The 26,059-nt window shown below is 40.6% G+C and overlaps 4 protein-coding genes across 9 annotated transcripts; 2 read left to right on the top strand and 2 right to left on the bottom strand.

Annotated features, from left to right (window-relative positions):
- Positions 1-1,563: 1,563 nt before the first annotated feature.
- On the top strand, positions 1,564-3,788 carry LOC114468507 (ubiquitin carboxyl-terminal hydrolase 37-like). Its single transcript, XM_028455456.1, has 2 exons — positions 1,564-3,346; positions 3,566-3,788. The coding sequence occupies exon 1, from the start codon at positions 1,894-1,896 to the stop codon at positions 3,109-3,111; it is 1,218 nt and encodes a 405-aa protein (XP_028311257.1). The 5' UTR covers positions 1,564-1,893; the 3' UTR covers positions 3,112-3,346; positions 3,566-3,788.
- Positions 3,789-4,732: 944 nt separating this feature from the next.
- On the bottom strand, positions 4,733-10,465 carry LOC114467796 (uncharacterized). Of its 5 annotated transcripts, XM_028454241.1 has the most exons (3): positions 9,039-10,465; positions 5,088-5,190; positions 4,733-4,858 (listed from the first exon to the last, which is right to left on the bottom strand). In XM_028454241.1, exons 1-3 carry the CDS (start codon positions 9,981-9,983, stop codon positions 4,842-4,844), a joined length of 1,065 nt encoding a protein of 354 aa, XP_028310042.1. In that variant the 5' UTR covers positions 9,984-10,465; the 3' UTR covers positions 4,733-4,841. The 5 variants fall into 5 exon arrangements, 4 of the variants coding, with proteins under 4 accessions (XP_028310042.1, XP_028310043.1, XP_028310044.1 ...); XR_003674571.1 differs by lacking the exon at positions 9,039-10,465 and having other exon boundaries at positions 5,088-8,269; XM_028454242.1 differs by lacking the exon at positions 5,088-5,190.
- On the bottom strand, positions 10,105-11,773 carry LOC114468978 (uncharacterized). Its single transcript, XM_028456164.1, has 3 exons — positions 11,517-11,773; positions 10,284-11,287; positions 10,105-10,125 (listed from the first exon to the last, which is right to left on the bottom strand). Exons 2-3 carry the CDS (start codon positions 11,112-11,114, stop codon positions 10,105-10,107), a joined length of 852 nt encoding a protein of 283 aa, XP_028311965.1. The 5' UTR covers positions 11,115-11,287; positions 11,517-11,773.
- Positions 11,774-12,773: 1,000 nt separating this feature from the next.
- On the top strand, positions 12,774-25,692 carry armc5 (armadillo repeat containing 5). 2 transcript variants are annotated; one of them, XM_028455716.1, is made up of 8 exons: positions 12,774-12,891; positions 15,100-15,494; positions 17,093-17,123; positions 17,215-17,325; positions 18,133-19,015; positions 20,749-21,494; positions 22,879-23,011; positions 24,044-25,692. In XM_028455716.1, the coding sequence occupies exons 2-8, from the start codon at positions 15,111-15,113 to the stop codon at positions 25,368-25,370; spliced, it is 3,615 nt and encodes a 1,204-aa protein (XP_028311517.1). In that variant the 5' UTR covers positions 12,774-12,891; positions 15,100-15,110; the 3' UTR covers positions 25,371-25,692. The 2 variants fall into 2 exon arrangements, with proteins under 2 accessions (XP_028311517.1, XP_028311516.1); XM_028455715.1 differs by having other exon boundaries at positions 12,775-13,060.
- The last annotated feature ends 367 nt before the right edge of the window (positions 25,693-26,059 follow it).

The following is a 26,059-nucleotide window of genomic DNA, read 5'->3' as shown; positions in this document are numbered from 1 at the left end:
TGTCAAATATTTAGTTAGATATTACACATTAGCATATGATAGCATTCAGCTGTCGACTATTAAATAAAAGGTTGTAAATTAAGAGTTTGCATGTTCTCTTTTACAAATATGTGTGATAGATAAGTGTTGTGTGTTTTCTCCATTATGCCTCCCAACAGGTGCATTAACAGTCCCAGAAGAACTACTGACTGCATGAAAACAAGTGATGATCAGCGAGTGGTGTCAAACATAAGGCGTGAAAATACAACCTCACCACTGCTCAGCTGTCAAGCCCTAATGCCCAGAATTTTTTCTGGAAATCTTTGTGGCAGCCAGCGCTTCCCCTCCCTCCCAGAGCACTTGGAACCTCCAGGGAATCTGAGAACATCCAACAACATGTCTCTGACCAATAAAATTCTTCTCTCCTCCAACTACATTTTGTGGTTTTGATGAGATGTTCATGCTCTTTTGATCATTCATATTTTCCCCCTAAACACATCCTCTACTGTTCATATGCTGCTGAAACATGCCTCCTGTTTGATATCTTTGCATTTTAATACTTTTTGTTTGATTGAAAATATTTATTGTTTTTATCAAAAAAAAAAAAAATGGAAAAAAAACCCACTTTTTTTTTTAATTGAAAAGGTTTTTTTTTTGTTTTATTTTTTAAATGTAATTAATTATTTTTTTGTATCTGGGTCATATTTTCATTAGTACATTTGTGTCTTTATCATTCATTAAAAAAAAAAAAAAAAAAAAACCTTTTCAAATTAAAGAAAAATAACTTTAATCGAAAATAAATATTTTCAGTCAAAAAAAGTGGGTATATGAAGCACATTTCTTTATTTAATATACTTTCAGTTCATATCAAGTCAATATATATTCATTACATATTTTCTTACAGTTTCTCATGTGGTTTTCTGATATTCACTAATGACTTATTAGACACATTTGTTGCAGACTTTACATCCTTTAACACTTTATAAAGGAGTTTATATTTGTAGAGCTTGTGATTGACTGATTTTTCATGGTTATTTACGTCGTTCCTTCCGCTGTGAGAGACGCTAAAATCTCAGTTATATTTTACAGAACGTGTAACTGTGTCCCATCCTGCTGCTGTTTAGGAAGTCTCTTTATCTTTTAATTATTACTGCGGGAAAGGGGATCAAATGTGGGAGTTTCCCGGTCAAAACGGGATACTTGACAGGTATGCTCCTGATCAGCTGCTGAGCACTAAACTGAAATACCGGTGTCACGGTCTGAGTTTACCTCCGTACTGAGATTATAAACCTAACATAATCCATTAAACAAATAAAACAAGTGTCTTTTCACTTTGAAAACAAATAAGGAATTAATTTATTTTAGAAAGAAAAAAAAAAAAAAAAAAAAAAAAAAATATTCGGTAGTGCGCATGCGCATATAGAACGTCAGTATGACGTGTGTTCAGATACCAGGTTCGATATCTATGGACATGAGAGAACAGACACTCAGTGGCTTTGAAACACTTCAGCGCATTTAGTGAACTTCAGACGTGCAGGAAAGATGTGTCAAATCAAGTTTCCTCCAAAGATGTTTTCTTTACTGGGCGATCTGTACCGTAAATCAAAACTAAAGGGGATCAAATTTTGCAGCTGGGTAAAAAGATTTTTTTGGAAAATCTATAAGTTCTTCGGGGGACACCAAACGGAAGCCACACCCACTTCAGATGAGAAGTTAGTGGACACTGACGGCCAACTTTCTGATGAAGAAATCACCAAAGTCATCGATCCAACAAAAACTTCTGCTCCCACTGGAGACAGCATTACCTCCAAAACAGTGAACGATGATGATACTACTGATGTTCTGGAGGCGTCTCTCTTTTTGTCTGTTGTCGCCATAAATGATGAAGAGAAGCCAATTGTTGGCATTTCTAACATGAAGGAAAGTTCAGTCGTACTTTCTAATCCAGGTGACGATAATGAAGACACAGAGGCTACAGTCGCCTACACAGAACCTGAGCTCATTGATCGTCAAAGTGAAACAAAGACACTGCAGATGGAAATCACTGATGTGGAGAACTGCTTGACCGACGTGTTAGTGACTACGACGGAGTTTCAGCACCACCACTATCAACGACAGCGAAGAAACTCTGTGGATTTCAGAGGGACAGACTATAACATTGTCCTTACCGAGAACTTAGGGCTGCCAAACCTGACGAACACTTGTTACATCAATGCAACATTACAGGCTCTCCTCACACTGAAAGGATTCATTGATGACATCTACAGACAGAAAGTTGTGTGGGAAAAACATTTTTACTCAGTGGGTTTCAAAGAATTACTGAGCATTAGACACTGCCAGTTCCAACTTGATAATGAAAAAAGATGTAGCCTGAGGCGTTTCAAAGACAATTTTGTGATGTCCTTCCAAGATTTCGATAATGACGACCAAATGGATGCACCTGAATTTATGTTGAAATGGCTTTATCGACTGCGGGAGTCTAAAGATGATTTCGAGATAATAGCTTCTAATTTGAGCATCTGTTACTTGTGTCCAGTTGATGCTCAGTTCAGTTTCGATATGGTGCAGACCATAACCTGCTTGAGATGTGGTTCAAAGTCAAGCATTGTTGAAAACTTCATCATTATGACTCAGACTGTGAAGGCCAACACCTCACTAGACAAGTGTCTCCTGGACGGCCTGACAGAGGAAACTGTTCAAAGGTTATGCGACTGCGGATTCAAGGAGTCTTCTCAGAAACACTTTTTCCAGTCGCTTCCTAACGTGCTGGTTGTACAGCTGACACGCTTTTTATTCCGAAATGATAAGGCAGTAAAGGACAGTGGAGCTGTTGATTTTTCACAGATTCTAGAGATTCCTGCTAAATTCTGCGTGAATGAGAGAAAATCAGTTAAATATTCTCTGGTCAGCGTTGTAAGTCATGTGGGAACGTCGACTAAATATGGCCATTACATTTGTGATGGAGTGAACAGTAAGCAGAGCCAAAGCTCAAAATCTTGGCTCACATACAGCGACAACAATGTGAAAGAAACATCAATTCAGGACGTCATCAAGGATCGAAAATCTTCTGCCTATTTGCTGTTTTTTGAAAGGCAGAACAGTCCTCTGATACTTAAATCTAAATCAGTCTGATGTCGAGTCACACGCAGTCATAGATAATCTACATTTGAACACACCCATCCAACCTTTCTTATTTCTTCATCAAGAAAAATCTTTCTGTGTGTGACTCTTATGTGGGTTTTCTCCGGTAATCCGGTTTTATCCCAAAATCCCCCAAAAAATAGATAGGAAAAAAAAAATAGATGATAGATTGTGTGTGTTTTTTACAGCTGATCGTTATTACTAGAGAGGCAAACAGAAATCTAGGGTAAACTTTTTTTAGGTTATTTATTTCAGGCTCAGTAATTGTGATTACTTATAATTGAACTTTAATATTTGAAAACAATTGTAACAGAAAAATGTAATTGAGCCCAACCCTGTTAGCCATATTTGATAAATAAGGAAAATGAAAGGGTTTGTGTTTAGATTCATTTAATGTCACAGCAAAGACATAAATATTTACAACTGTACACATGTTTTCTCACAGTGGAGCACGGTGATGGCACATCTGAGTGAGACTGGCTGCTTCCCAGTTATCGGCGAGACGCTTGAAACAAGCAAGTTCTGCAAGTGCAGTTTACACAGAATACTCAGGAGGACGACTCTACAACAACAAGAAAAGGTCCCTTTAACACAGCAGCGAGCAGAGGATCAACCCTTTAGTCAACATCATTTGTTTCCTTAAACAAATAAATGTGACTTTAATAAAAAATACCCATGAGCCCACGTTTGTTAGATTTTTGATTTCAAAAGAAACATCTGAGGTAAAGTTGACACTTTGGTGCAATCAGTGATATAATGATAATCATTAACTAATTACTTTCAAGCATTGCAAACAAACCTGTGATAACTGAAGCATCAGCGAAGTCAGTGGTTCCCAAACAGGGGTACGTGTGTCTCTGGGGCTACAGGAGCACATTACAGGGGGTACACAGAATGATTGAACAATTCATTTAAAAATGATCAGAAAATGTTCCTAGTTCTTTTTTAGGCCATTTTTTGGACAAATTCACCACAAATTAACAGGACTATTGCTCAATAAACCACTATATTGTATTGTATTTTATTGAAACAGGATTATGTTTATGCTGTAGAGGCCATTTTATCACACTTGTGACAATATGAGACGATAATTTGCTTCATTTGACATTGGAGGCCACATTTACTCACTGTGGAAGTAATTACATAAAAGTTGCATTGGTCATTTTTAAAAACAAATATGAATTCCACTTTAGATTACACTCATTGTTTTGAATTTGTAGATTAAGCTGTAGGAAACCAACCTTCAAGACCCATTTAGAGGTTTAGGAGAATCCACTGTTCCACTTATGAAAAAGCATATGAAATTATGGAGAGGGTACTGATTATATGAAGAGGGGGTACACATGAGTTGTGAAAATGTAACATGTACTTGGGACAAGAAAGATTGGGAACCACTGAGCTAAGTAGACTAATGCATTTCATTTACAGGGAAACTATCAGAGCAACACAAACTGGTGAGTGTCTGCTTATTATGCTGTAATCACTGGTTTATGTTTGATTTTTGATTTTTTTTAAATTTTTTTTATCTGCTGATAAATAGTGTCTGTAGTTCAAACATCTTAACAAAGACGTTGTCAAGGATACAACCGGTTTGTTTGACACATACTCTTCTGCCATCAGCTAAGTGTTTCTTAACTCAGCTTAGACAGCGAGCTTAACATAAAAGAAATGGCCCCAGAAACGACAGGACTCAGGGTGTCTTTATGTCCGTAGACCATCTCTTAATTATTTTGTAAAACTGCAAAACAGATAAAATACACATTACTATTTGCATATGTGTAAAAATATCAAATAAAAGAGTGTATAACTTATTATACATTAGTACTATTACATAACACAAATAGCACGGGTTCACTTAGCTTAGACTCACTCCACAGGAAAAAACGATTTATGCAGAAATTACATAAATAAACTTTTACAACCAATAATAAACTACTGCACAACATTTCACATCATTGATAACTTACAGATTATGTCTTGCCACGGATAACTCAGGAAAAGTTCACAGAGAGGAGCGTTTTTGCATGTGAAGTCCTCCAGTGCTGCTCTTAAAATGGCGTCATAAGCCTGCTGCTTACAGGTAGTGGCCAACAGGCGGCAGCACCACAAACAAAAAACAATACCAACGAAGAAACCAGGAAAGGCAAAGCCATTAACCAAACAGTGGCCTCTCAAGGACAAACAGAGAACCACACATTTTAAATAAATGAACTCAGGAACCTAAAAATACATAAATGTGCCAAAATATGAGGGACAGAATACTCCCCGTCTGACATCTAGATGTCACCCATAAACTAATGGCAATGAAATACTTATTTACTCTAAGCATTATCCTTAGGCACCAACAGAACAACCTCACTTATGGGTCGGAGATAACATCTGTGTTCACCCTTACGGAAAATCTTAACCTCTACTTTTCGAACACGACCATCAGCACTGGGGAATGTTTTCGATATCAGTCCAAGTGGCCAGTTATTCCTGTGTTCGAGGGATTCCTTCAGCAGAACTACATCCCCTGTTTGTAAATTGGGTGTAACTGCTTTCCACTTGCGGCGGTGCTGAAGTCCTGTGATGTATTCCTTTTGCCAACGGCTCCAGAAGGTGTTGGCTAGGTGCTGTACACGCCTCCACTGTGCCCTAAACAAGTCACGGCTTTCAAACTGACCTGGTGGTACTGGTGGAGTGCTGACTTTCTGCGTAAGTAACATTGCAGGGGTAAGAATGGCTGGGTTCTCCGGATCTGTGGAAACTGTTGTGAGTGGTCGTGCATTTACTATAGCAGTCACTTCAGCCATTAACGTCACCAGTGTTTCATGTGTGAGTTTTCCATTTTTGTCTTTCAGGAGCATAGCATCCAGGATTTTGCGTGTGACCCCTATCATTCGTTCCCAAGAGCCTGCCATATGAGATGCATGCGGCGGATTAAAGTGCCACTTACAGCCAGTGTCTTTGAGAAAGTTGTCGATTTTGTTGTCGTGGCAGCCCTGTTTGTTAATCTGTAGTTCTTTGCAGGCGCTTACAAAGTTTGTTCCACAATCTGATCTGAGGAGTTTAGCAGCACCCCTGATAGCAAAAAAACGACGCAGTGCATTTATGAATGATGATGTGTCCATTGATTCAATAACTTCAATGTGTATGGCACGTGTACTCATACAAGTGAATATGACGGCCCACCTTTTTGCATCTGCTTGACCTCCTCGTGTTTTTCTGACTGAGACGGGCCACGGACCAAATACATCAAGGCCTACATGAGTGAAAGGAGGGTCTGTGGACAACCTGTCCTCTGGTAGGTCAGCCATGATCTGCTCTTGTTGTTTGCCTCTGAGTCTTCGGCATGTGACACATTTGAATATTACACTGCTTATTGTTCTTTTGCCTCCAACAATCCAAAAACCTCCAGCTCTGATAGCCCCTTCTGTGAAATGCCTGCCTTGATGGTGCACCTTTTCATGAAAATGTCTTATTATGAGCTGGGCCAGGTGGTGTTTACTCGGGATGAGAATGGGGTTTGTTTCATCTGACAGTAACTGCGCTCTTTTTAGGCGCCCACCGACTCTCAGAATGCCATTAGTGTCAATGAATGGGTTCAGTTTGCTGAGTGGGCTTGAGTTTTTTAGAGGAGCTCCCTGTTCTATTTGTTTTATTTCTTCTCTGTAAAGCTCTCTTTGGACACTGCAAATGACTGTGATTTTTGCTTGGTTGAGTTGGTTTTCACTTAAATGCTCACTGCATTTGTGCCAGCCGTAACATGTGCTTTCAGTACTGTTCTTGAATGACTGGGCTGTGTGTTTGAGTTTAGCAATGGCTCCAAGTAACACATTCCAACTTGAAAACCTTTCAAATCTTGCGCTACCTAGCTTGCCTTTTGACAGAATAGTGGCACAGGTAGTAACCTCAGGACGCAGTTCACTATCAGTCTCTGGGTGTATAAGTTCAAATGCCTGTGCCTCTATTTGACTCTGCTTTGAATCAATGAGGAAAGCAGGTCCGCTGAGCCATGCGGAGTTAAAGAGCTGCTCAGCGGGTAGTGCGCGTGTGGCGTGATCAGCTGGATTTAGATGAGTGGGCACGTATTTCCACTGGTGAGGTTGGGTGAAACGTCTGATGCGCTCTACTCTATTGTGGACATACACGTAAAAGCGTCTCTTTTTGTTTGAGATGTAACCAAGCACTACTTTTGAGTCTGTGAAAAAGCTCACCTGATCAACTATGATATCTAGTTCCTCCAGAACCAGTTCTGCGACCTCGACAGCCAGCACCGCTGCACAGAGTTCAAGCCTTGGTATGGTGATGTCCGGTTTAGGAGCGAGTCGTGCTTTGCCGAGAAGAAAGCCCACTTCACTGTGTCCTTCTGTGTTTGAGAGTTTGAGATAGGCGACGGCACCCACAGCTTTAATGGAGGCATCGCAGAAGACAATGATCTCTTTTCTTTCAGCTGCAGACATTGGTATTGAGGTGTACATTCTGGGAATTTCAAGCTGTTGTAGGTGTTTCAGAGAGTCCTTCCACTGCCGCCACTGCTCTAACTTGTCTTTAGGCAGTTCAGTGTCCCATTCGTTAATGTTAGTGGAAATGTCTCTTAGTATGGTTCGACCTTCTACAATGACTGGGACAGCAAAACCGAGGGGGTCGTACACACTATTAATGACTGAAAGTACTCCCCTTTTGGTGAATGGTTTATCATTTACTGTTACCTGAAACTTGAACAGGTCTGTGGCGAGGTCCCAACCCAAGCCTAGGCTGCGCTGCATGGGAGGGGATGTCTGACCAAGCTCAAGGCCCTGTGTGGCTGCTGCAAGGTCCTCAGCTGGGAAGGCACTGGTGATTTCAGGACAGTTTGATGAGATTTTGTGCAGGCGTATGTTACACTGTGCTAGCATTTTCTGAGCTCTACAAAGTACATCCACTGCCTCATCTGCTGAAGGGAACGATTTCAGTCCATCGTCAACATAATAGTGACGTTCAATGAACTCCCTTGCTTTACTGCCAAATTCAGCTTCCCCTTCCATGGCTGTTTTCTTAAGCCCATAGATAGCGATTGATGGGGATGGGCAGTTTCCAAAAACGTGTACTCGCATCCTGAACTCCATTACTTCTCCATCCAGATCATGATTTTTGAACCACAGAAAGCGCAGATAGTCGCGATGGTCCTCCCTGACCAAAAAGTTGTAAAACATTTGTTCTACATCTGCCATGACTGCATATGGATCAGACCGGAAGCGTAGCAGAACTCCCACAAGACTGTTGTTGAGATCTGGCCCTTTTAGCAGCACATCATTGAGAGAGATATTATCACATTGTGCGCTTGAGTCAAAGACCACCCTAATCTTGCCTGGCTTTTGGGGGTGGTAAACACCAAAACTAGGGAGATACCAGCATTCTTGGTCAGGCGAGAGAGGAGGGGCTGGTTCAGCATGGCCTTTGTTAAAGATTTTCTCCATAAAGTCAACATAATGCTCTCTCATTTCAGGTTTTCTTTTCAGTGTTTTGCGGAGTGACATTAAACGAGTGAAAGCTTGTTCCCTGTTGTTGGGCAGACGCTGCCTGGGGGAGCGAAATGGGAGAGGAGCTACCCAATTATTTGCCTCATCTTTGATTAGTTCTTTTTGCATAATGTCCAAGAATAAAGCATCCTCCTCAGAAAGTGCTACTTTATCATCATCTGTTGTTTGTTGGAAAAGCTGTGCGCCTAGTTCATTTTGGGGCGTATGAAGAATGGGACACGTTTCTGCGTATTTCTCTTTGATGTGGATTGTACTCATACAGGGAGTGAAGAAGCTGGAACGACCATTGCTCAGAATATTGGTCGTGAATGAGTTCACACTAGGTCTATGAGCCCCTGATAAGCAAATATCTCCCACGACTACCCACCCCAGGTCAAGGTGTTGGGCATAAGGTGCATTGTTGGGGCCGTTTACCTGACTGCGGACCTTATGGGCTTGAATGATATCTCTCCCGAGGAGGAGAAGAATGTCTGCTTTTGGGTCCAGTGGAGGAATCTGCGATGCAATCTGGTGAAGATGAGGATGAGCAGCTGCTGCCTCAGGAGTGGGTATCTCGTTTCTGTTATCTGGAATCTGATCACATTCCATTAGTGTGGGCAGCAACATGGATACTTTTCCATTAACGTTCTCAATAACAAAGTCATTAGCTCTGCGCCCCCTTGTGTCCGATATTCCAGCACATGTTCTCATAGTGTATGGGAGAATACCACCTTGCACATTAAACATGTCAAAGAAGGCTGATCGAGCTAGAGATGAATTGCTTTGATCATCTAACATAACGTACATTCTCCTTTTCTTTTCAGGGGAAGTGCGAGGGTACACATTGACAAGGCATATCTTGGAGCACGATTTACCTTGTAGGCCTGGACCACATATTTCTGTGCAGCTGGCTGTAGTGACAGGGTTTTGAGGGTCAGCCTCCCCGCCGTGGCTCTGTGGAGGAGGGTCAGAGTCTCTAAAAGTCCACGGCGGTGGACCCGCGTGCATGGCAGACACATGTGAGTCACTATTGCACTCTGAGCACTGTATGACAGCTTTACAGTCTTTAGCTCTGTGACTCGTGGATGAAACACATTTATAACATATAAAGTGTTCTTTAAGCAAACTCTTTCTTTCATCTAATGTTTTCATTCTAAACCCTCTGCATCTGGCAAGTGCGTGTGGCTTATGGTGAATGGGACATTGCTTCTCTGGGTTGAGAGTAGTTGTTTTAATGTTGCTACTCGCTTGACCTATCTCTGTTTTATTCACTGCCACAGGAACTCTGTTTGTTCGTCTGATTTGTCTAAATAGAGTTTTGTCAACGTATGGAGCTACTGTGTTAGAGCTGTGTAACATGAAACTGGGATCTGTTTTCATTTCAGCATGGTCATTCACAAACTGTACAAAGTATGAGAATGGGGGATAGAATGCACCGTGGTCTCTTTTGTATTTTGTCCCTTGTTTTACCCATGACTCTTGTAAACTGTATGGGAGCTTCTCAACTATCGGATTTATCCCTCTTGGAGTGTCAAGAAAGCTAAGGCCTGGCAAATAACTTTCTTTTTGTGCATACTCTAACTCGAGCAAAAGATCTGCAAGCTGCTGCAATAAGTGAATGTCTTTATGGGATATTTTTGGAAAAAACTCTAAACGTTGGAACAGTGATGTTTCGATTACCTCAGGGGAGCCGTAACTCTTATCTAGACGTTGCCAGAGGCGCTGAAGTCCAGCCTCTGGGTTATTCACGTGGACCGCCCTGATCCTCAGAGCGTGTTGAAGTGACTCCCCGCCGAGCCACTTGGTGAGTAGGTCGAGCTCTTCACTGGCTTTGAAGTTGAGCCCTTGAGTAGCGTTGTGAAACATGGATTTCCAGGATAGGTAAGACTCTGGCCTGTTGTCGAAAACGGTGATCCCCGCTGTCAGCAAATCGCGGCGTGCTAAATAGGCCGATAGTTCTGTTTGTGGGGTAGGTAAAGGTCTGCGTTGAGATGAAGTACCTGCTCTGGTGTGATTTTCTGGATACCTTGGCTGCCCCGTGTCCATGTAGCGCTTGTGAGTGTCGTTTTGATGAGACACTGGCCTGGTTTCATTCTTTTCTTCTTCTTCTAGAAGTCCCTGGTCGTCATTGAAATGAGTGTTAACAAAGTCTTGTGCACGTCTCATGGAAGGAGGTGTCTTCACAGGAATGCTAATATCTGCAAGGTCTACAGCACTGTGTGCAGCCTCATCAGCTGCCGCCTCCAGGACTTGAGCCGCTGCGAGCGCTGCTTCAGCCTCACCCTCAACCTTCAGAGCGTTTAGTGTTGCCTCAATGCGTGCCTTCTCGACCTCCATGTCTATTTGGCGTTTGGCGTACTGAGCTCTGGTGCGGGCAGCTTCTGCGTCTGCTCGTGCTTTTGCTGCAGTTTGACTGGTGATTGAACGGTGTGAACTGCGTGAAGTGCGTGACCGGCACTCCGACCTGGTTTCATGCTGGGAGGAGGGAGGGGAGTCTCTCGATTGTGACATCTTAAAAGCAGAGTATCTTGACGTGTAGATAATCTTTTTACTCTTCTGCCATCAGCTAAGTGTTTCTTAACTCAGCTTAGACAGCGAGCTTAACATAAAAGAAATGGCCCCAGAAACGACAGGACTCAGGGTGTCTTTATGTCCGTAGACCATCTCTTAATTATTTTGTAAAACTGCAAAACAGATAAAATACACATTACTATTTGCATATGTGTAAAAATATCAAATAAAAGAGTGTATAACTTATTATACATTAGTACTATTACATAACACAAATAGCACGGGTTCACTTAGCTTAGACTCACTCCACAGGAAAAAACGATTTATGCAGAAATTACATAAATAAACTTTTACAACCAATAATAAACTACTGCACAACATTTCACATCATTGATAACTTACAGATTATGTCTTGCCACGGATAACTCAGGAAAAGTTCACAGAGAGGAGCGTTTTTGCATGTGAAGTCCTCCAGTGCTGCTCTTAAAATGGCGTCATAAGCCTGCTGCTTACAGGTAGTGGCCAACAGGCGGCAGCACCACAAACAAAAAACAATACCAACGAAGAAACCAGGAAAGGCAAAGCCATTAACCAAACAGTGGCCTCTCAAGGACAAACAGAGAACCACACATTTTAAATAAATGAACTCAGGAACCTAAAAATACATAAATGTGCCAAAATATGAGGGACAGAATACATACATACATACTACTACTAAATAGTACTTTATGACATAGTGAAATAGCATTAGTGTGTTCAGCTTTTACTGTGTGCACAGTGTGCAGGGGTGAAAGAAAGAAGGTAAATAATAGTGAATGAGCATTTAACGACAAAATGAATCCGTGTACCTTTCGTTCTTTAGTTATTTCGTTTCAAAACCAAATTGAAAAATCGGTTTGATTTTTTTGGTTTTATTAATTTAAAACCAGAAACAGAAAAACGGTAAAAACCAAACAAGCAGCATTTTTTGTTTTAAAATTAAATCTGGTTCATTTTGTGTGATATTTGGATATTTCAGGGAAACTATCGGTCTGAGAATGCACTTCATTAACTTCCAAACAATCTTTAAATATTAATTTAGCTTCATTATGGTGGCAGACTAAGCTCGAGTGTCATTTTTCATGCGATGTGATTCTTAAATGTGTGATTTTGAATCATGAGCTACGTGTTCATCAACTATTAAACACTGTTAAATCAGCATCCACACTGGAAACCATCGTTTCCTTCGCCTCCACCCATTGTTCTGTATCACTGTTGCATTAATATTATCCATAATATGAATCTGCAATCGTTCAATATCCAAATGTAATGGTGATCGATCGTGGATTTTAACAACATCAAAATACTCAGCGATTGTTGAAGACCTCGATGATTAAAGCAGCGGCAGTAAAAAAAAAAAAAAAAAAAAGAACAAAGAAAAGACTGGGAAATGTAGTCCTTTTTTATAGTTTTTACGCGTGTTGAGTTCTGCGTCTGGCCAAAAGAACTACAACCCTTAACTTGTGTCACAGTTAACGTTACGTGGGTTTGTCATTATCTTGGGGGGTGTAGTTTTTAAGGGTTAGTCTACTGCAAGGAAAAACGAGATTTGGGCGAACTCTCACTTCAAATCCCATAATGCACCTCGGCGCACAACCTCTACACTCCATGCTGCTCCCTCCCTCGGTCGCCCCTGTTTTGTTGTTTGGCTAAAGATGGCGTTAGCGGCTAACACGGGCGATTGCATTTGGTTTCGCCAAAGTTTTCGGCCATTCGTGACAAATCATTGATGAATTGGGTCAGTGATTTTGTTCTGTGATATGTGGGGATGTGCTTCGTTTAGCAAAAACACGTTAGTCACATCGAACAGCACTGGTTTGGCCTTCATTACGATGTAGGCCTTTTTTCGGGGAGCAAACCGGAGCGATTGGAACTTCATTTCCCATCAGTGACTGCGGCGTTAGCTGGTACGAATTATTTTTTTTTTGCTGGTCTCTGTAGTTTAATTCTGTACATAGAAGTCTTATATGTACAAATATGTTAAACAAAAACACAGTTAAAAGATAAAATACTATAACGAGACTTTTTAAAATTGATTGGACAGGTTATAAATTGTTGATTATTATTATTTTTTTAAAAGATTTTGACCTTGGTTCTATGCTACACACAAAAGTTTGATATGATTTATTTGGCGAATGCTGGTATATGCACGTTTTTACTTTTAATCACTTCAATGTATAGTTTTTCAAATATTAAGGGCTCTTTGAAAAATCCAAATAAATACTTTTATGCCTGTTTTCTTTGGTCCATAACTGCATGTGGGAATGTAATAAAATATCTGATATTTGTTTTAATTTATAGTAAAAAGATTAGCCTTTCTTGGGATATAAAACAAGTTTTCTTCATGCGACTTATGCGATTAAAACTCAATTTCCTGCATAATTTTCTTGCTGGTATCTGTAGTTTAATTTTAATTTTAAGAACCAGAGGGAAAAAAAGATATTGAATACATTGAAGTCATATAAAAAAAAAAGTTTGACATTTTTTATTTAGTTAATGCTGGTATATGCTGTTCCTTTACTTTTAATCACTTGAATGTATAATTTTTCAGATATTGAGGGCTCTTGAAATCCCAAAAAATACTTTTTTGCCTATTTTAATTGGCCCATAACTTCATGTGGGAATGTAATAAAAAATCAGATATCTTGTTACATTTTAAAGTATAAAGAAAGAGTACTTTTTCTTGAATTATAAAACAGAAAAAGTGGTGTAAAAAAAAAAAGTGCTAATATCGGAACAATTAGTAGGAACATTTAGTTTAAACTGGCCAATAATGGGCATAACAAGTCCTGAATGTGTTTAAATTGGCAAAAAATAAACATTAGATATTGTAAAAATAGATTAAATACAATAATGGGTCAACATATGTGACATTAGGTGGAAAAGTGGTAGAAAAGGTTTATAAGTGACAGATACCCCATCACTAAATTATTCATAGAATTTTGAATTTTTGAGTCCGAAGTGCGTGGGACATTTGTTGAAATGACATGGAATGACCTTAATGTCCTTCTTTACTGTGATTAAAGAAACTAGTGCAGTGCCGTAAGAGGTATGTGTTGCTATAGAAAAGTGGGAGGTTAAGTAGCTTTTTCATGGATGGTTTACATGGGAGCTTTTTAATTCCTCTGTAATTCAGAATAAAAGTTAAATCCTCTTTAAACTGACCTTGTAAACACTTAATTCCTAATGCAAATTTAATTCTGAATTACACATCCTGAGTTACCGTGACTACCTCTCAACATTGAGCTGTTCTAACTTATCCTGAGTTACCATTAGGGATGTCCCGATTCGATATCGATATCGATCCAATATTGATATCGATTCGATGTCAGCCAGAAAACAAATATCAGATTTTATCGGACTGCATCTCAAATCTCCGATATATATTATATTTATTCAATTGAAGAATACTGTAGATATTATGTTGAAGGTTAAAATGTATGTAACCAATTGGTTAATAATAAATTGGTCAGTTTTTATCATCCCTACTGTTGCTGACTATTGTTTTCTGTTTGAGTGACATCACTTAATCAGCCCTTTTCTAATATTCCACACTACAAAATAAGTAATAAAAGTAGGTATCATTCGTGCTGATGTCGCATCGGATTGATATCGATATTGGCATGGGTGCAATATTGGTATCGTATCGTATGTAGTTTAATTTTTTAGTTACCATGACTACCGCTCAACATTGAGCTGTTCTGCAAAGCTGCATGTAGGACAATTTCATGAAATAATTTATGAACGGTATCATTGCAGTCCAAACAAATCCAATGTAGCACACTCTTGAACCAAGCAGCAGCCATGTTGAAAGTCTCAGGTCAATCTGAGCCTGATTCACAGAGATATATTTGAGGAACAGACACACACACACACACACACACACACACACACAGTTATTCCTTGCTTTATAGATAAATAACTGTAGGTTTTATCTCTATTTCAGCCAATGGAAACATGGCTGCTTCCCCTTTGCAAGCTGACAGGAAACCTTCCAAAGCATCCTCCAGAGATGGAGGATCATCCCCAGAGTCCTCCCTGACCTGGTGCCTGGCTCATCTCTCGAAAGCTGGAGGGGAACCCCACGGGCAGTTGGACTCTGTGGGCGGCAATGGCAGAGAACTGGACAAAAGGTGGCGAGGCTCCCAGTGGCGAGCCCTGGTGGCCATCAGGACGCAGCACATTAAGGGCGACAAGGCGGGCATCGCCACGTTCAGAAGGCGAGGAGGTCTTCAGCCTCTGCTGGAGTTGCTCAAACATACCCAGTGCTCCAGGAAGACCCTGGACCTGGCTCTGAGTATCCTGGCCAACTGCTGCACAGAGTCGGACACACGTGTAGAGGTGAGTCATTAATTCATGTAAGTATTGGCCAATAATGACACATTTTTTAGATTTTTGTATCCACCCGATAAGACAATTTGAACTGTAACCTGCTGAGATACACACTTTGTTACCAGCTAGTGCAGCTACGTGCTAAGTAGGGCTGAGCAATATATCGAGATTCAAGATACTCTGGCAATATAGAAAATTACAATATTGCCTATATATATATTTCGCTACAGTTTTGTATTAAAATACCTGGTTTAGCAGTAGCTGCTTTTGCTACTTCTCAGAACAGCATGAAAATGAACAGTTAGATGGATTTCTGAGTGCGTTCTAACCCAGACCTTCATCTAAACAAAACACACTACAGAACTCACTCACACATGCTGTCCATTAGAGGAGAAAAATCCAAAAGTAGCTCATATTGTGCAGATGTTTTTTTTAATAAATGTTCCTGTGTGGCATTTAGAATCAGCAAATTTAACCCAGAATTGCATCTCTGGTCAGACCCAATTCGAGTTAAAAATATCTAGATTTATATTGTAAATCGCCATTTAGAATAAATACATTGAGATATGAGTTTTGGTCCATATCGTCCAGCCCTAGTGCTAAGCTGACTAAAACATGTGGGACTGGTAGGGGTGTAACGTACATAAAATACATGGTTCAGTGTACGTACTTTGGTACAAAATTCACGGTTATTTTTTTTTTATCGGTGCAATCATTTAAAACAACAACTAATTAAATATCTTGTGCTTTATTGTTAACTTTATTCAAACGTTAACACCACAGTAGTTTTCTCCTTTTTCCACACTGTGTGAACAATAAAATAAATACATATTTAGAAATATATGTTTCTGCTGTTGTTTTTACATTCCATTGATGATGTTTTTTTGTCAGTTTTGCAAGTCAAACGTGCTTCAAAAGGAACCTGTAGTAGATTTTAATTGCAAAATCAGGTGTGACTCCAATGTAAACACTGCATGGGAATATGGTTGCAAAAGGGAGGGAAATTCCTTCTACATTTTCAAAAGAACTCAAGATTGAGAATTTTGGAAACATTTTAAAATGATAAACTTTTCATGGCAGTTATTTATTGTAAGTAAATGGAATTTTTGGAGTAATTTTAAATAACTGTAATATATTCAAACATAGATATTAGCATCCATGCAAAATAAATAACAACATTTAATACAGTACAGTTGCAAAATTTTGGGAATTTTCAATTGGAAAAAACAAGGAATATTACAAAATTGAAGGTTGGTCCCTAACAGTATATATTTTACTGTAGCATCATCTGAAATATCAGCATCAGTTATTTAAAATTACTTCCAATTTCCAGTTATTTGAAATAAATAATTCCCATGAAAAGTTTATATTTTTGCATATTAAAAAAATCCCAATCTTAAATTCTAATAGTAAATTTACTGGAAATAAAAAATAAATAATTAAATGTGCAGATGTTTTGTTTATTGGTAATGCATTAAACACATTTTATGGTGTATACATTTCCACTACATTTAGCTTGATATCTATTATATCTTAATCCCCAAAAATGAAATAAAACGGGCTGAACTAGTGCGTCATGACCTGTTGACTTCTCTGTTTTTCTTCAGGTTCGTAAACTTGATGGAATTACAATAGTGGGTAAGTGACGTCTCTACGTGAATCAGTCTTTTTTTAAAGTGTTTAATATGCAGTGAACGATCCAACCGTGTTCTCCGTGTTTGCGTCTCAGTGGAAATATTGAAGAGAAACGTTGCCCTGGAGACGGTGCAGAACCGAGCCGCTCGAGCTTTGGGGAACCTGGCCATCGACCCTGAGAGCTCAGCACTGATCCACTCCTCAGGTGACACGCACGCACGCACGCACACACACACACTGTTGTTGTTTTGAGTGTTTGTATTGTTGCTTTGTGTGTGTTTTGAAGTCATTTTGCATATTTTATTAGTTGTTATTGTTTTGTGTGTTATAAGCCACTTTGTGTATTTCTGTTGTCATTTTGTGATTTTAGAGCGACTTTTGTGCATTTTTTGTGTTTTTGTAATTTTGTAAAAAAAAAAGAAAAAATTGTCTTGTTGCCGTTTTGTGTGTTTTTGGAGTCATTTTGTGTATTTATGTTGACTATTAGTGTATATTTGTGTAATCTTGTATGTTTTTCAGTGTCACACTGTCAAGGCATATAAATTAAAGCATTTTGGACTTTTTTTTCTGAGGTAAAGCTGTCATAAGACCCTAAAAACTAGTGCAAATATAATGAGAACACTTAAACTGGGGTGAAAATACATTAAGACATGAAAAATGTGAAAAACACCCACATTTTGGAAATAAGGCTATAGTGAGGCATAAAAATTGAAACATTTTGGAATTTGTTTTTCTGCGATAAGTCTATCACAAGATGTTTTATGGGGTTATTTATTAAAGGATCAGTAATTATGATTAACTGAATTAGATCTGTATTATCTCTGAATGTAATTTTAATTGACTTTAAGGGGTAAAATGGTAATTGTAATTTTAATTCTAATTAGAAAAAATGCCGGCCATCGTAATCATAATTGATATGTAGTTGAACATGGATAGGTAATTGACCCCAGGCCTGTACTGTGTGAAGCTAATGTGTCTTCATGTTGACGTGTCCCCTCTTTTTCTCCCACAGGGGGCGTTCCACCCCTCCTGCTCTGTGTGTCCTCTGCTCCGCCCTCTCCCACTGAGACTCCTCCCACCGAATCCAGTCCCAAACTAGAGTGCGCTCAGTCAGCCGCCCGGGCCCTCCTCTACCTCTCTGACACACCCACCAACCGCCTGTCCCTGGTCACCCAGGGGGCTGTACCCGCCCTCGCCCCCCTCATGGCCCCTGAGTTCCCCGTGTCCTTGAGGCGTGCTGCGCTGCGCGCGCTCCATGAGCTGACGCGAGGCTGCAGCGTTGAATGCGCCAGGGAAGTTTCCCGCTCGGGCGTCCTGGCGCAGCTGGGCGTCATGGCAACCGGGGAGGCAGGGAAACCTCTGGAGGAGCTGGCGCTGAAATCCTTGGCCAACCTGTGCTCACAGGGCTGTCTCCGCCCCCTGGTGGGGTCACTGGGGGTCATCCAGAGGTTCACAGAGGAGGTGAAACGAGAGCCGTTAAAGTCGGGCGTCTTCCTCAGAGCTTTGTGTCTGTGCTGCAAAGAGGCGGTGAATCGGGCCAAGGTGAAGGAGAGTGGGGGCCTGGAGGCGCTGGTGGGCTTCCTGTCGGCCCACCGCAGCCACCCGCTCTCACGCCTGCCCCTCCTGGCCTGCGTGGACTTTGTTTTTGACGAGTCGGCCATGGAGCAGCTGCAGGAGCTGGGGCTGGTGGCACCGCTCGTGGCTCGTCTGGTGGAGCTGACCAGAGGAGAGGAGGAGTCAGAGGAGAGGATGGACCTAAACTCCTCCTCCAGCATCTCCCCCAGTGAGCTGATGCCCACTTCCTGCTTCGACTCCTTCGACTTCCCCACTGCGGACGCCTACAAGAAAGAAGACGTCGGCAAGGAGCAGTTTTCATCAAGCTTCTTAAGTCTCAGGTTAGTCACTTTCATTTCTCTAAAGCAGGGGTTCTTAAATGGGGGTACGTGTACCAGTAGGGGTACACAATGGCACTACAGAGGTGGCAAAGGTACTAGTCTTCAGTAAGTAAAAATATAGATACTTGTATAAAAAAATACTCTGGTAAAAGTATTGAAGTTCCTCCCTTACTTGAGTAAAAGTAAAAAAGTATATACTACTAAATGTACTTAAGTAAAAAGTAAAACAAACTCAATAGTAAGATTTATAAACCAGCAAATTCCATATCTTTAAAGAAAACTTGTAGAAAACTGGTACATTGACATAAATAAAATCTGTTACCTTTGAACACCTGGAGAATTTAGCATTATCATTATAGATACAGTTTGTAAATAAAATGTTTTGATTCGCTCAATTAAACCCAGAGCATGTTAGCACGTTGACTAGCATTAGTTTCTCCAGCTTCGCGGTTGTTCGTAACGAGCTCATTTTGAAAACGTAAGTAGTAGAACGTACATATATTTGTTTAAAAAAGTAAGAAGTAAAAAGTAATGTCACCAAAAAAATAAATACTCAAGTAAAATACAGATACCAGAAAAAACTACTTAAGTACAGTAACATTTGTACTTGGTTACGTGTCACCTCTGACAGTGGGAACATTAGTGAGAGAAAGTGGAAAATTAACAAACAAAGCATTAGAAATATGGGCTTTTATCATGTTTATTTTTAGCTAAAAATGATCATCATAATATTGATGATGAAACTGATCTTTTGATTAGAACATGAGTCAGACTCATCTTTTTACGAGAGCTTATTTTAACAGCAAATGCTTGTTTCTAGTCCTGTCTTTTTATTATATGTTGTTGTATTGTTTTAATCTTGTAACACTTTGAGATTTGGTATCAAATGTAAAGTGCATTACAAATCAAATGTATTATGATTATTAGTCTGCAGGAGAAAACTATAGCAATAAATCCCTTCAGCAGGCATTAAATCAGTGGTTCGTGACCCTGTTTTTCACTCTCAAACTTCTGGTGACCCCAGAGACACTTTTTTTCCTTCCTATAATAAATAATAAATTGTTATACTGCGGTACAATTACAGATTAATGAACAGGATTAGTGCACAAAGTGCCAGCTCAGATATTTTTACACTAAATTTTATTTGAACTAGATTTTTTGTTGAGAAAGTAAAAGTATAGATTATAATACAGTTGTTTACTATTTTCTGTGGTGTTTTAATTTGAAAAAGAATAAGTAAAAAGATTAATAAATAATATTTTTAGTCAGTTTTTAATTATTATTGTAATTATTACTAGACATTTCAGACAACCACATTTCCAATATCTCAGGAACTACGCCACATAGGAAACTTACATTTGGTATATTAATACAGCTCCATCTACTCTCTCAGAATATAGAAAAACATTTTTCTTCATGTGAATTCTTCATTTTTTTTTAACCCTAACTTTGGGTTATTTCACCATGAGGTCATTGTAGTTTGTCATTTATTGTTCATTAGTAACATAAAAATTATAAATTGTAGAACATAAGAAACAGAGTGGGGGTCAATTATAATCGTAATTGATAATGAGTTACAATCATGGTGTAATTATAATTGTAATTGTAATTTTAAAAATCTGTTGCTGTCATAATTGCAATTAAATTGTAATTGAGTTCAGATAATTGATTGTTTCTTAGTTTTTCTTTTTTTGATTGTGTGTGTGTGTGTATGTGTGTGTGTGTGTTCTCAGGTCGTGGCTGGTGTCTGAGGGTCTGATCTCCTCAGAGGGAGACCTCCTGGACTCTCCTAACGTGGAGGGGGAATGGGCCAGTCTGCAGATCCCCTCCACCTTTCCACCTCTCACCTCATCTCCAAACTCCACCTCCTCCTCCTCCTCCTCCTCTTCTAGGAGCGCTGCCACTCCGACCTCCTCCCCAGCTCCTAAAAAAGCCGCCCAATACTTTCCTGCGTCTAAGGTCCTGGACCCACTGTTCCTGGAGACGCGTCCGCCCGTTTCTCCTCCCACCAATGCCACACAAACGCCGCCGTCTTTGTCCAAGTTGTCGTTGTCGCTCAGACGGAAGCAACGGGTCAATCCGGTGAACTCTCTGACTAAAGTCACCCTGGAGGCTCCGCCCTCCGCCACCCGGCTGACCACGTTCCACCACCCGTACCACCCCGAGCCCTGGACACCTGAGTCGCCCATCCTCCTGCTGCTGTCACGTTTCTCTCACTCCACCGACCCCAGCGCCGCCCTGGTGAGCTCGGGCGCCGTGGCCGCTCTGCTCCACTACCTCACCCAGCACCAGGACCCCAGCAGCCGCTGCTTCCGCCTGTTGTGCCGGCTCAGCTGCAACCCCAACTGTCTGCAGGCGCTAGTCCGGACCGGCACCGTGGCGCTGATCGACCACCTGCTCTGTCACAGCCGGGGGGACGCAGACGCAGAGGGAAGGGAGAGGCAGACGGGCCGAGTCAAGGCCAAAGTTCAACAACTCGGTAAGAAAAGGAAGATACTGGAATAAAGACTTTTCTGTGATTGCAGAAAACGGACGGAAAATGCAGAATTCATGTTCTGAAATGGAAAAAAACTATCAGAACATTTTTGTTTTTTAAAACGAGGGCTGGGCGATTTTGACCTAAAGTCATATCTCAATATTTTTTTTAAATGGCGACATATGATATAAATGTCGATATTTTTAACTCAAAGTTTTACCAGAAATAGAATTAGCTGATGCAAAAGGCCGCACAGACACATTTATTAACAAACAGCTGCACAATATGTACTACTTTTGGCTTTTTCTCCTATGGGGACAGCACGTGTGAGTGAGTTCTGTATTGTAGCTTGTTTAGAAAATGGTCTGGGTTAGGACGCACTCAGAAATCCATGTAACGGAGCTCTACATGCTGTTCTGAGAAGTATTGAAAGCAGAGACGACTGAAATGAATATTTTAATATAAAATAAGCTATAAAATAAAAATATATCATGAGACGCGACATTTAAATTTTACATATTGCCAAAATAGAAACCTCGATGTATCTTAAATCTTCATATATTGTCCAGGCCTTTTTAAAATCAGGCTCTGATATGACATGAAAATACCTCACACACTGTTTCCACAAAAAACGGGTAATTGAATATCTAGCAAGTAGACCTGGGCAATATATCTAGATTCAATATTTATAGAGTTTTCTATTTTGGCGATATAGAAAATTACAATATCGTCGATATTGATACATCTTTATTTCATAGCTAAGTTTGTATTAAAATCCTTTTTTTATTAGTCCTTGCTAAGGCTGTGCAATTAATTTAAATTTGATTACAATCTTGATTGTTACACTAAACAATTACAAAATTAACATAATCTAGGAAAAAAATGATTATGTATGTATTTCTTTAATTATACATTTGCTACATAAAACAAACTTCCACAACAGAAAAGCAAAAATACCCTCTAATATTTAGGAAAATATTTTTATAAAGGATCCCCATTAGCTGGTACCGTAGTAACCAGCTAGTCTTCCTGGGGTTCACAACATGAAACAATGAACAGAACCACAGGTTAAATAATAATAACAAAGAGAAAAATAAAAAAGTGCAAAAATAAACTTCAACTATGAAAAGTTTCAGGTAATCCAAGGTAGTGCAAAAAAAAAAAATGAAATAAAATAAACTTGTGGTTCGGACCTAAATGTCAGTCGCTTAAATTCATTCTGGTGTGTGGGCAGCAGTTTAGACCAGTTTAAACTATCATGGTCTAATGCAGCAGGTTTTTCACATGAAGGTCTTTCTCAGTAGTGTGTAACAGTTGCTATAATGTGGTTATGTGATGTTATGTGGTTGGGTGTGTGTATGTGTGTAACTGTGTGCTGCTCTCTTAGGCGTGGCGCTCCTCAACAATCTGAGAGTCCAGTGTGAGTCGGGGTTTGGCTCCGGAGTCCTGGCACACGTCATGCTGTCGGGATCTGAGACGGACAAAATAAACTGTGCTCTGTCGCTACCTCTGATCACCAGGTGAGTGAAGGAATAACACACACACACACACACACACACTTCTGCTTTCGTGCAAACTCATTTAGTTCAGGGGCCAAATACGGAGCAGTTGGATCTCAATGGGCCACAGATTTTATGCAGGAAAATGAGTAACTTCGATAATTTTGTGTCCCAGTTTGCACGTCTAAAATACAAAATATGTAAGAAACCAACATCCAAGATATCAGTCCCAACAGGATCTTCACTTTGAATTTCCTAGATTTTTTGATCAATTTCTATTAAATTAAGGGACAAGTTGCGTAACAATTTGTGGAAAATTGAAGGGTTTTGTAAGAATTGTTTAACATTAAAAATGACTGAATACGTACGATATAAGCACTCGGAAAACTGCGAACCTTGTCAAATATTGTTGAGTTTCGTTTACACAATGATCCACATTTTCTCTGTCATTTTTAATTTCTCCCATGGGCCAAATTTAATGCTCCAAAGGGATGGATTTGTCCCCCAGGCCTTTCCCAGTGTCCATGCTAGCCGCAGCATGTTTAGCATTAAGATGGTAGCGGAGGCTACCAGCTTTTCTTTTAAAACTATATTAAGCTCAAAAACGACTTCTCAGGTTCTCCAATTTCTTGTGTTGTGGTCTGTGCATCAGTATTATGGGTACAGTGGGAACTCGTGCAATGAGAAACGTTCCACTCTGTTTAGAGTGAAAGAAAAGCATGTATGTATATTTTCTGTAATTATTGAATAACAATGAATGCGTTAAAGTCCCAGCCTGAGACACAACATTTCGTGACGCACAGCACAAACTTGTTCGGCCACAGATTAAGACCACGTGCTGCGCATCACAAATAAGTCCCGTGCTCTGCAGAATGTAAAATTTAACGAAATCGTCTTGCCACACATGAAAATCTTTGTGTCAGTGTCATGAACTTTGTGCGACCGGGCTGTAAAGTTCATGGCAGATATTGGCCAATAATATCGCACGTCTGCCTCGTGCAGTGTAAGCAACCGCAGACTAAACTAATATAAGTCACACGTTTCCTTCCACAGCAACAAGTGTGTGTTGAAGAAGCTTCTTCTGGACAGCAGAGGTTTGCTTCTGGCTCTTCAGCCGCTCGACTGCGACGACGATGATTTGGATGAAGAAGATCGACCTTCAGGATGTAAACGACTTCCAGTCGAGGTCTTAAACTCACCACGTTCACCTGCGACACCTCACCTATCCGGGTTTTACTTCTCTTTCCTGATTGGCTGCCTTTCCGCTCTGACTTTCAAACACGAGCTCAAACACAAACACGTGAACGCAAACGCGTCGGCAGTGAAAGCTGTTAAAGTTTCGCCTCCTCCTTTGAAAAAAGCTCGACTGGACAACTCGTGTCCTTACAGCGACGCCACCTTCGACCTGAGCTTCTCATTGGACGACGGCACGCGATTCGCGGCCAACAAGGAGTCCGTATCCCGAGTGGAGGACTCGTACTTCAGGGCTCTGCTGAAAGGCGGCTTCGATGAAGCCCAGGGTGGTCGAAACGACAGCGTCTGTATTAAAGCTGTGAGCCGTGGGATGATCCTTCCTGCGCTGCATTATCTGCACGGATGTCGCCTCGCGGCTTGGACGCCAGACGGCGAGGAAACGCCTCACAAGTGTCAGGTTTTAGACTCGTTGGTTCTCGAAACAGAAGAAGCGACTTTCGAGGAAACGGCGTTAGGCGAAGCGATGATCGGCGCCTGTCGGTTTCTGGTGACTGAGCTGCAGAGAGATCTGCAGGATCTTTGCACGTCGCTGCTCGCTTCCTGCTTCAGCGGACGAACGGCAGAGGAAAGTGCGGAGAAGACCAAAGCAGAGCTGGAGTCTGCGGCGGAGAACTTGGCCAGTCGCACGTCTGAGCTGGAGCTGAGTGGGATGGCGAGGACAAGGGAAGAATCGCCAGGACGGACAAAGAAGCTCGACAGTTCTCCAAAACTTAACAGATCCCAGAAACTCGCGGACGGTAAAAGCGACACTTGCGTTCAGACGTTACAAAAATCAAAGACTACAAACAAAAGCAGTGTTCCTGGGTCTGTTCGATCCAGAATCGACCCAGAAGAGACGGACTCAATGCCAAAGACAGGAAGTGCGGTTTCCTTAGCTGGGGCGAGTTCTGGGCTTGGGTTTCGGGCAGTTCTGCTCCCACAGCTCTACTGGTTCTCCCAGCGCTACAGTTACTCCGCTCTGCGTCTGAACTGCCTTTATCTGCTGTTCGGCACTAGAGAATGTCCTCGCCCGTTCCCGTCACGTGCGGCCGCCGGAGATTGTCTTCGAAGGCTCGCCCGGGGGTCGGACGGTTCGGAGACTTTGAAACAGGATCTTTTAAGTCTAGCTTCTGCAGCTCTGTGTTAAGAAAACTTGACTTTGAGCCCAGAACCTGACACATGAATTGACAACCAGGAACCAACCTGAAGGGACCGATTTACGAGTTTCCGCGTTGCTCTCTTTGATTTCTACATTTCTGTTGGACCAGCATACAAACACTGGATCCAGTTCTGCTGCTGGATTTCTTTTCGTTTCTTCTTCTTCTTTGTTGGTTCTTGAAACAAACGGTGTACAGTGTGTTAATAAGTAATATGTTGCTGGAATAATCAGGGCTGTTTATGATGTACATAGAGATAATATGATTAATGGCAGATATACGGTGTGGGATATAAAGTGTTGCCACAGAAAACGTTCCTTTGTTTTCTCTTTCTGGGCGTTTAGCCACGAAAAAATGCAGAATTTAGACAAAATATACAATCAAACAGTGAAAGATTTTAAGATGATACACAACCTCTCACATTAATGCACTTAAGAGCAGTGTTTCTCAACCTTTTTAGCCCATCTATAAGGAGGAATAAAGGGAAGAGCTTTTTGTGGTCCATCCTCAAAATTAGCAAAATGATGGTCCATTGTTCTATGAATCTGTGATAATCACATTTATTTATTCATCTGAATAATATCTACTGTTATCCAGGAAGTTTAGTATTTAATTGAGCCATAGTTTATAGTCATCTTAAGAAAGCATGTAATATGGTGAAAAGAGGTTAAAAGTGGCA

Source organism: Gouania willdenowi, chromosome 8 (assembly GCF_900634775.1).
Source record: "Gouania willdenowi chromosome 8, fGouWil2.1, whole genome shotgun sequence".
NCBI classification, from domain to species: domain Eukaryota; kingdom Metazoa; phylum Chordata; class Actinopteri; order Blenniiformes; family Gobiesocidae; genus Gouania; species Gouania willdenowi.
This window is presented reverse-complemented; position numbering and strand designations above follow the sequence as displayed.

What these genes read in the sequence shown, in the direction of transcription:
- LOC114467796 (XM_028454240.1), bottom strand. Translation starts at nt 9,983, where the DNA reads ATGAAAACAGATCCCAGTTTCATGTTACACAGCTCTAACACAGTAGCT. An exon ending in CCCATAAGGTCCGCAGTCAG is followed by an intron (nt 5,191 to 9,038) that starts GTAAACGGCCCC and finishes ACCTGTAAGCAG; the next exon opens with CAGGCTTATGACGCCATTTT.
- LOC114468507 (XM_028455456.1), top strand. Translation starts at nt 1,894, where the DNA reads ATGAAGGAAAGTTCAGTCGTACTTTCTAATCCAGGTGACGATAATGAA.
- LOC114468978 (XM_028456164.1), bottom strand. Translation starts at nt 11,114, where the DNA reads ATGTCACAATCGAGAGACTCCCCTCCCTCCTCCCAGCATGAAACCAGG. An exon ending in AGAGTTACGGCTCCCCTGAG is followed by an intron (nt 10,126 to 10,283) that starts GTAATCGAAACA and finishes TGACACTCCAAG; the next exon opens with AGGGATAAATCCGATAGTTG.
- armc5 (XM_028455716.1), top strand. Translation starts at nt 15,111, where the DNA reads ATGGCTGCTTCCCCTTTGCAAGCTGACAGGAAACCTTCCAAAGCATCC. An exon ending in TGATGGAATTACAATAGTGG is followed by an intron (nt 17,124 to 17,214) that starts GTAAGTGACGTC and finishes TTTGCGTCTCAG; the next exon opens with TGGAAATATTGAAGAGAAAC. An exon ending in TCGCTACCTCTGATCACCAG is followed by an intron (nt 23,012 to 24,043) that starts GTGAGTGAAGGA and finishes TTCCTTCCACAG; the next exon opens with CAACAAGTGTGTGTTGAAGA.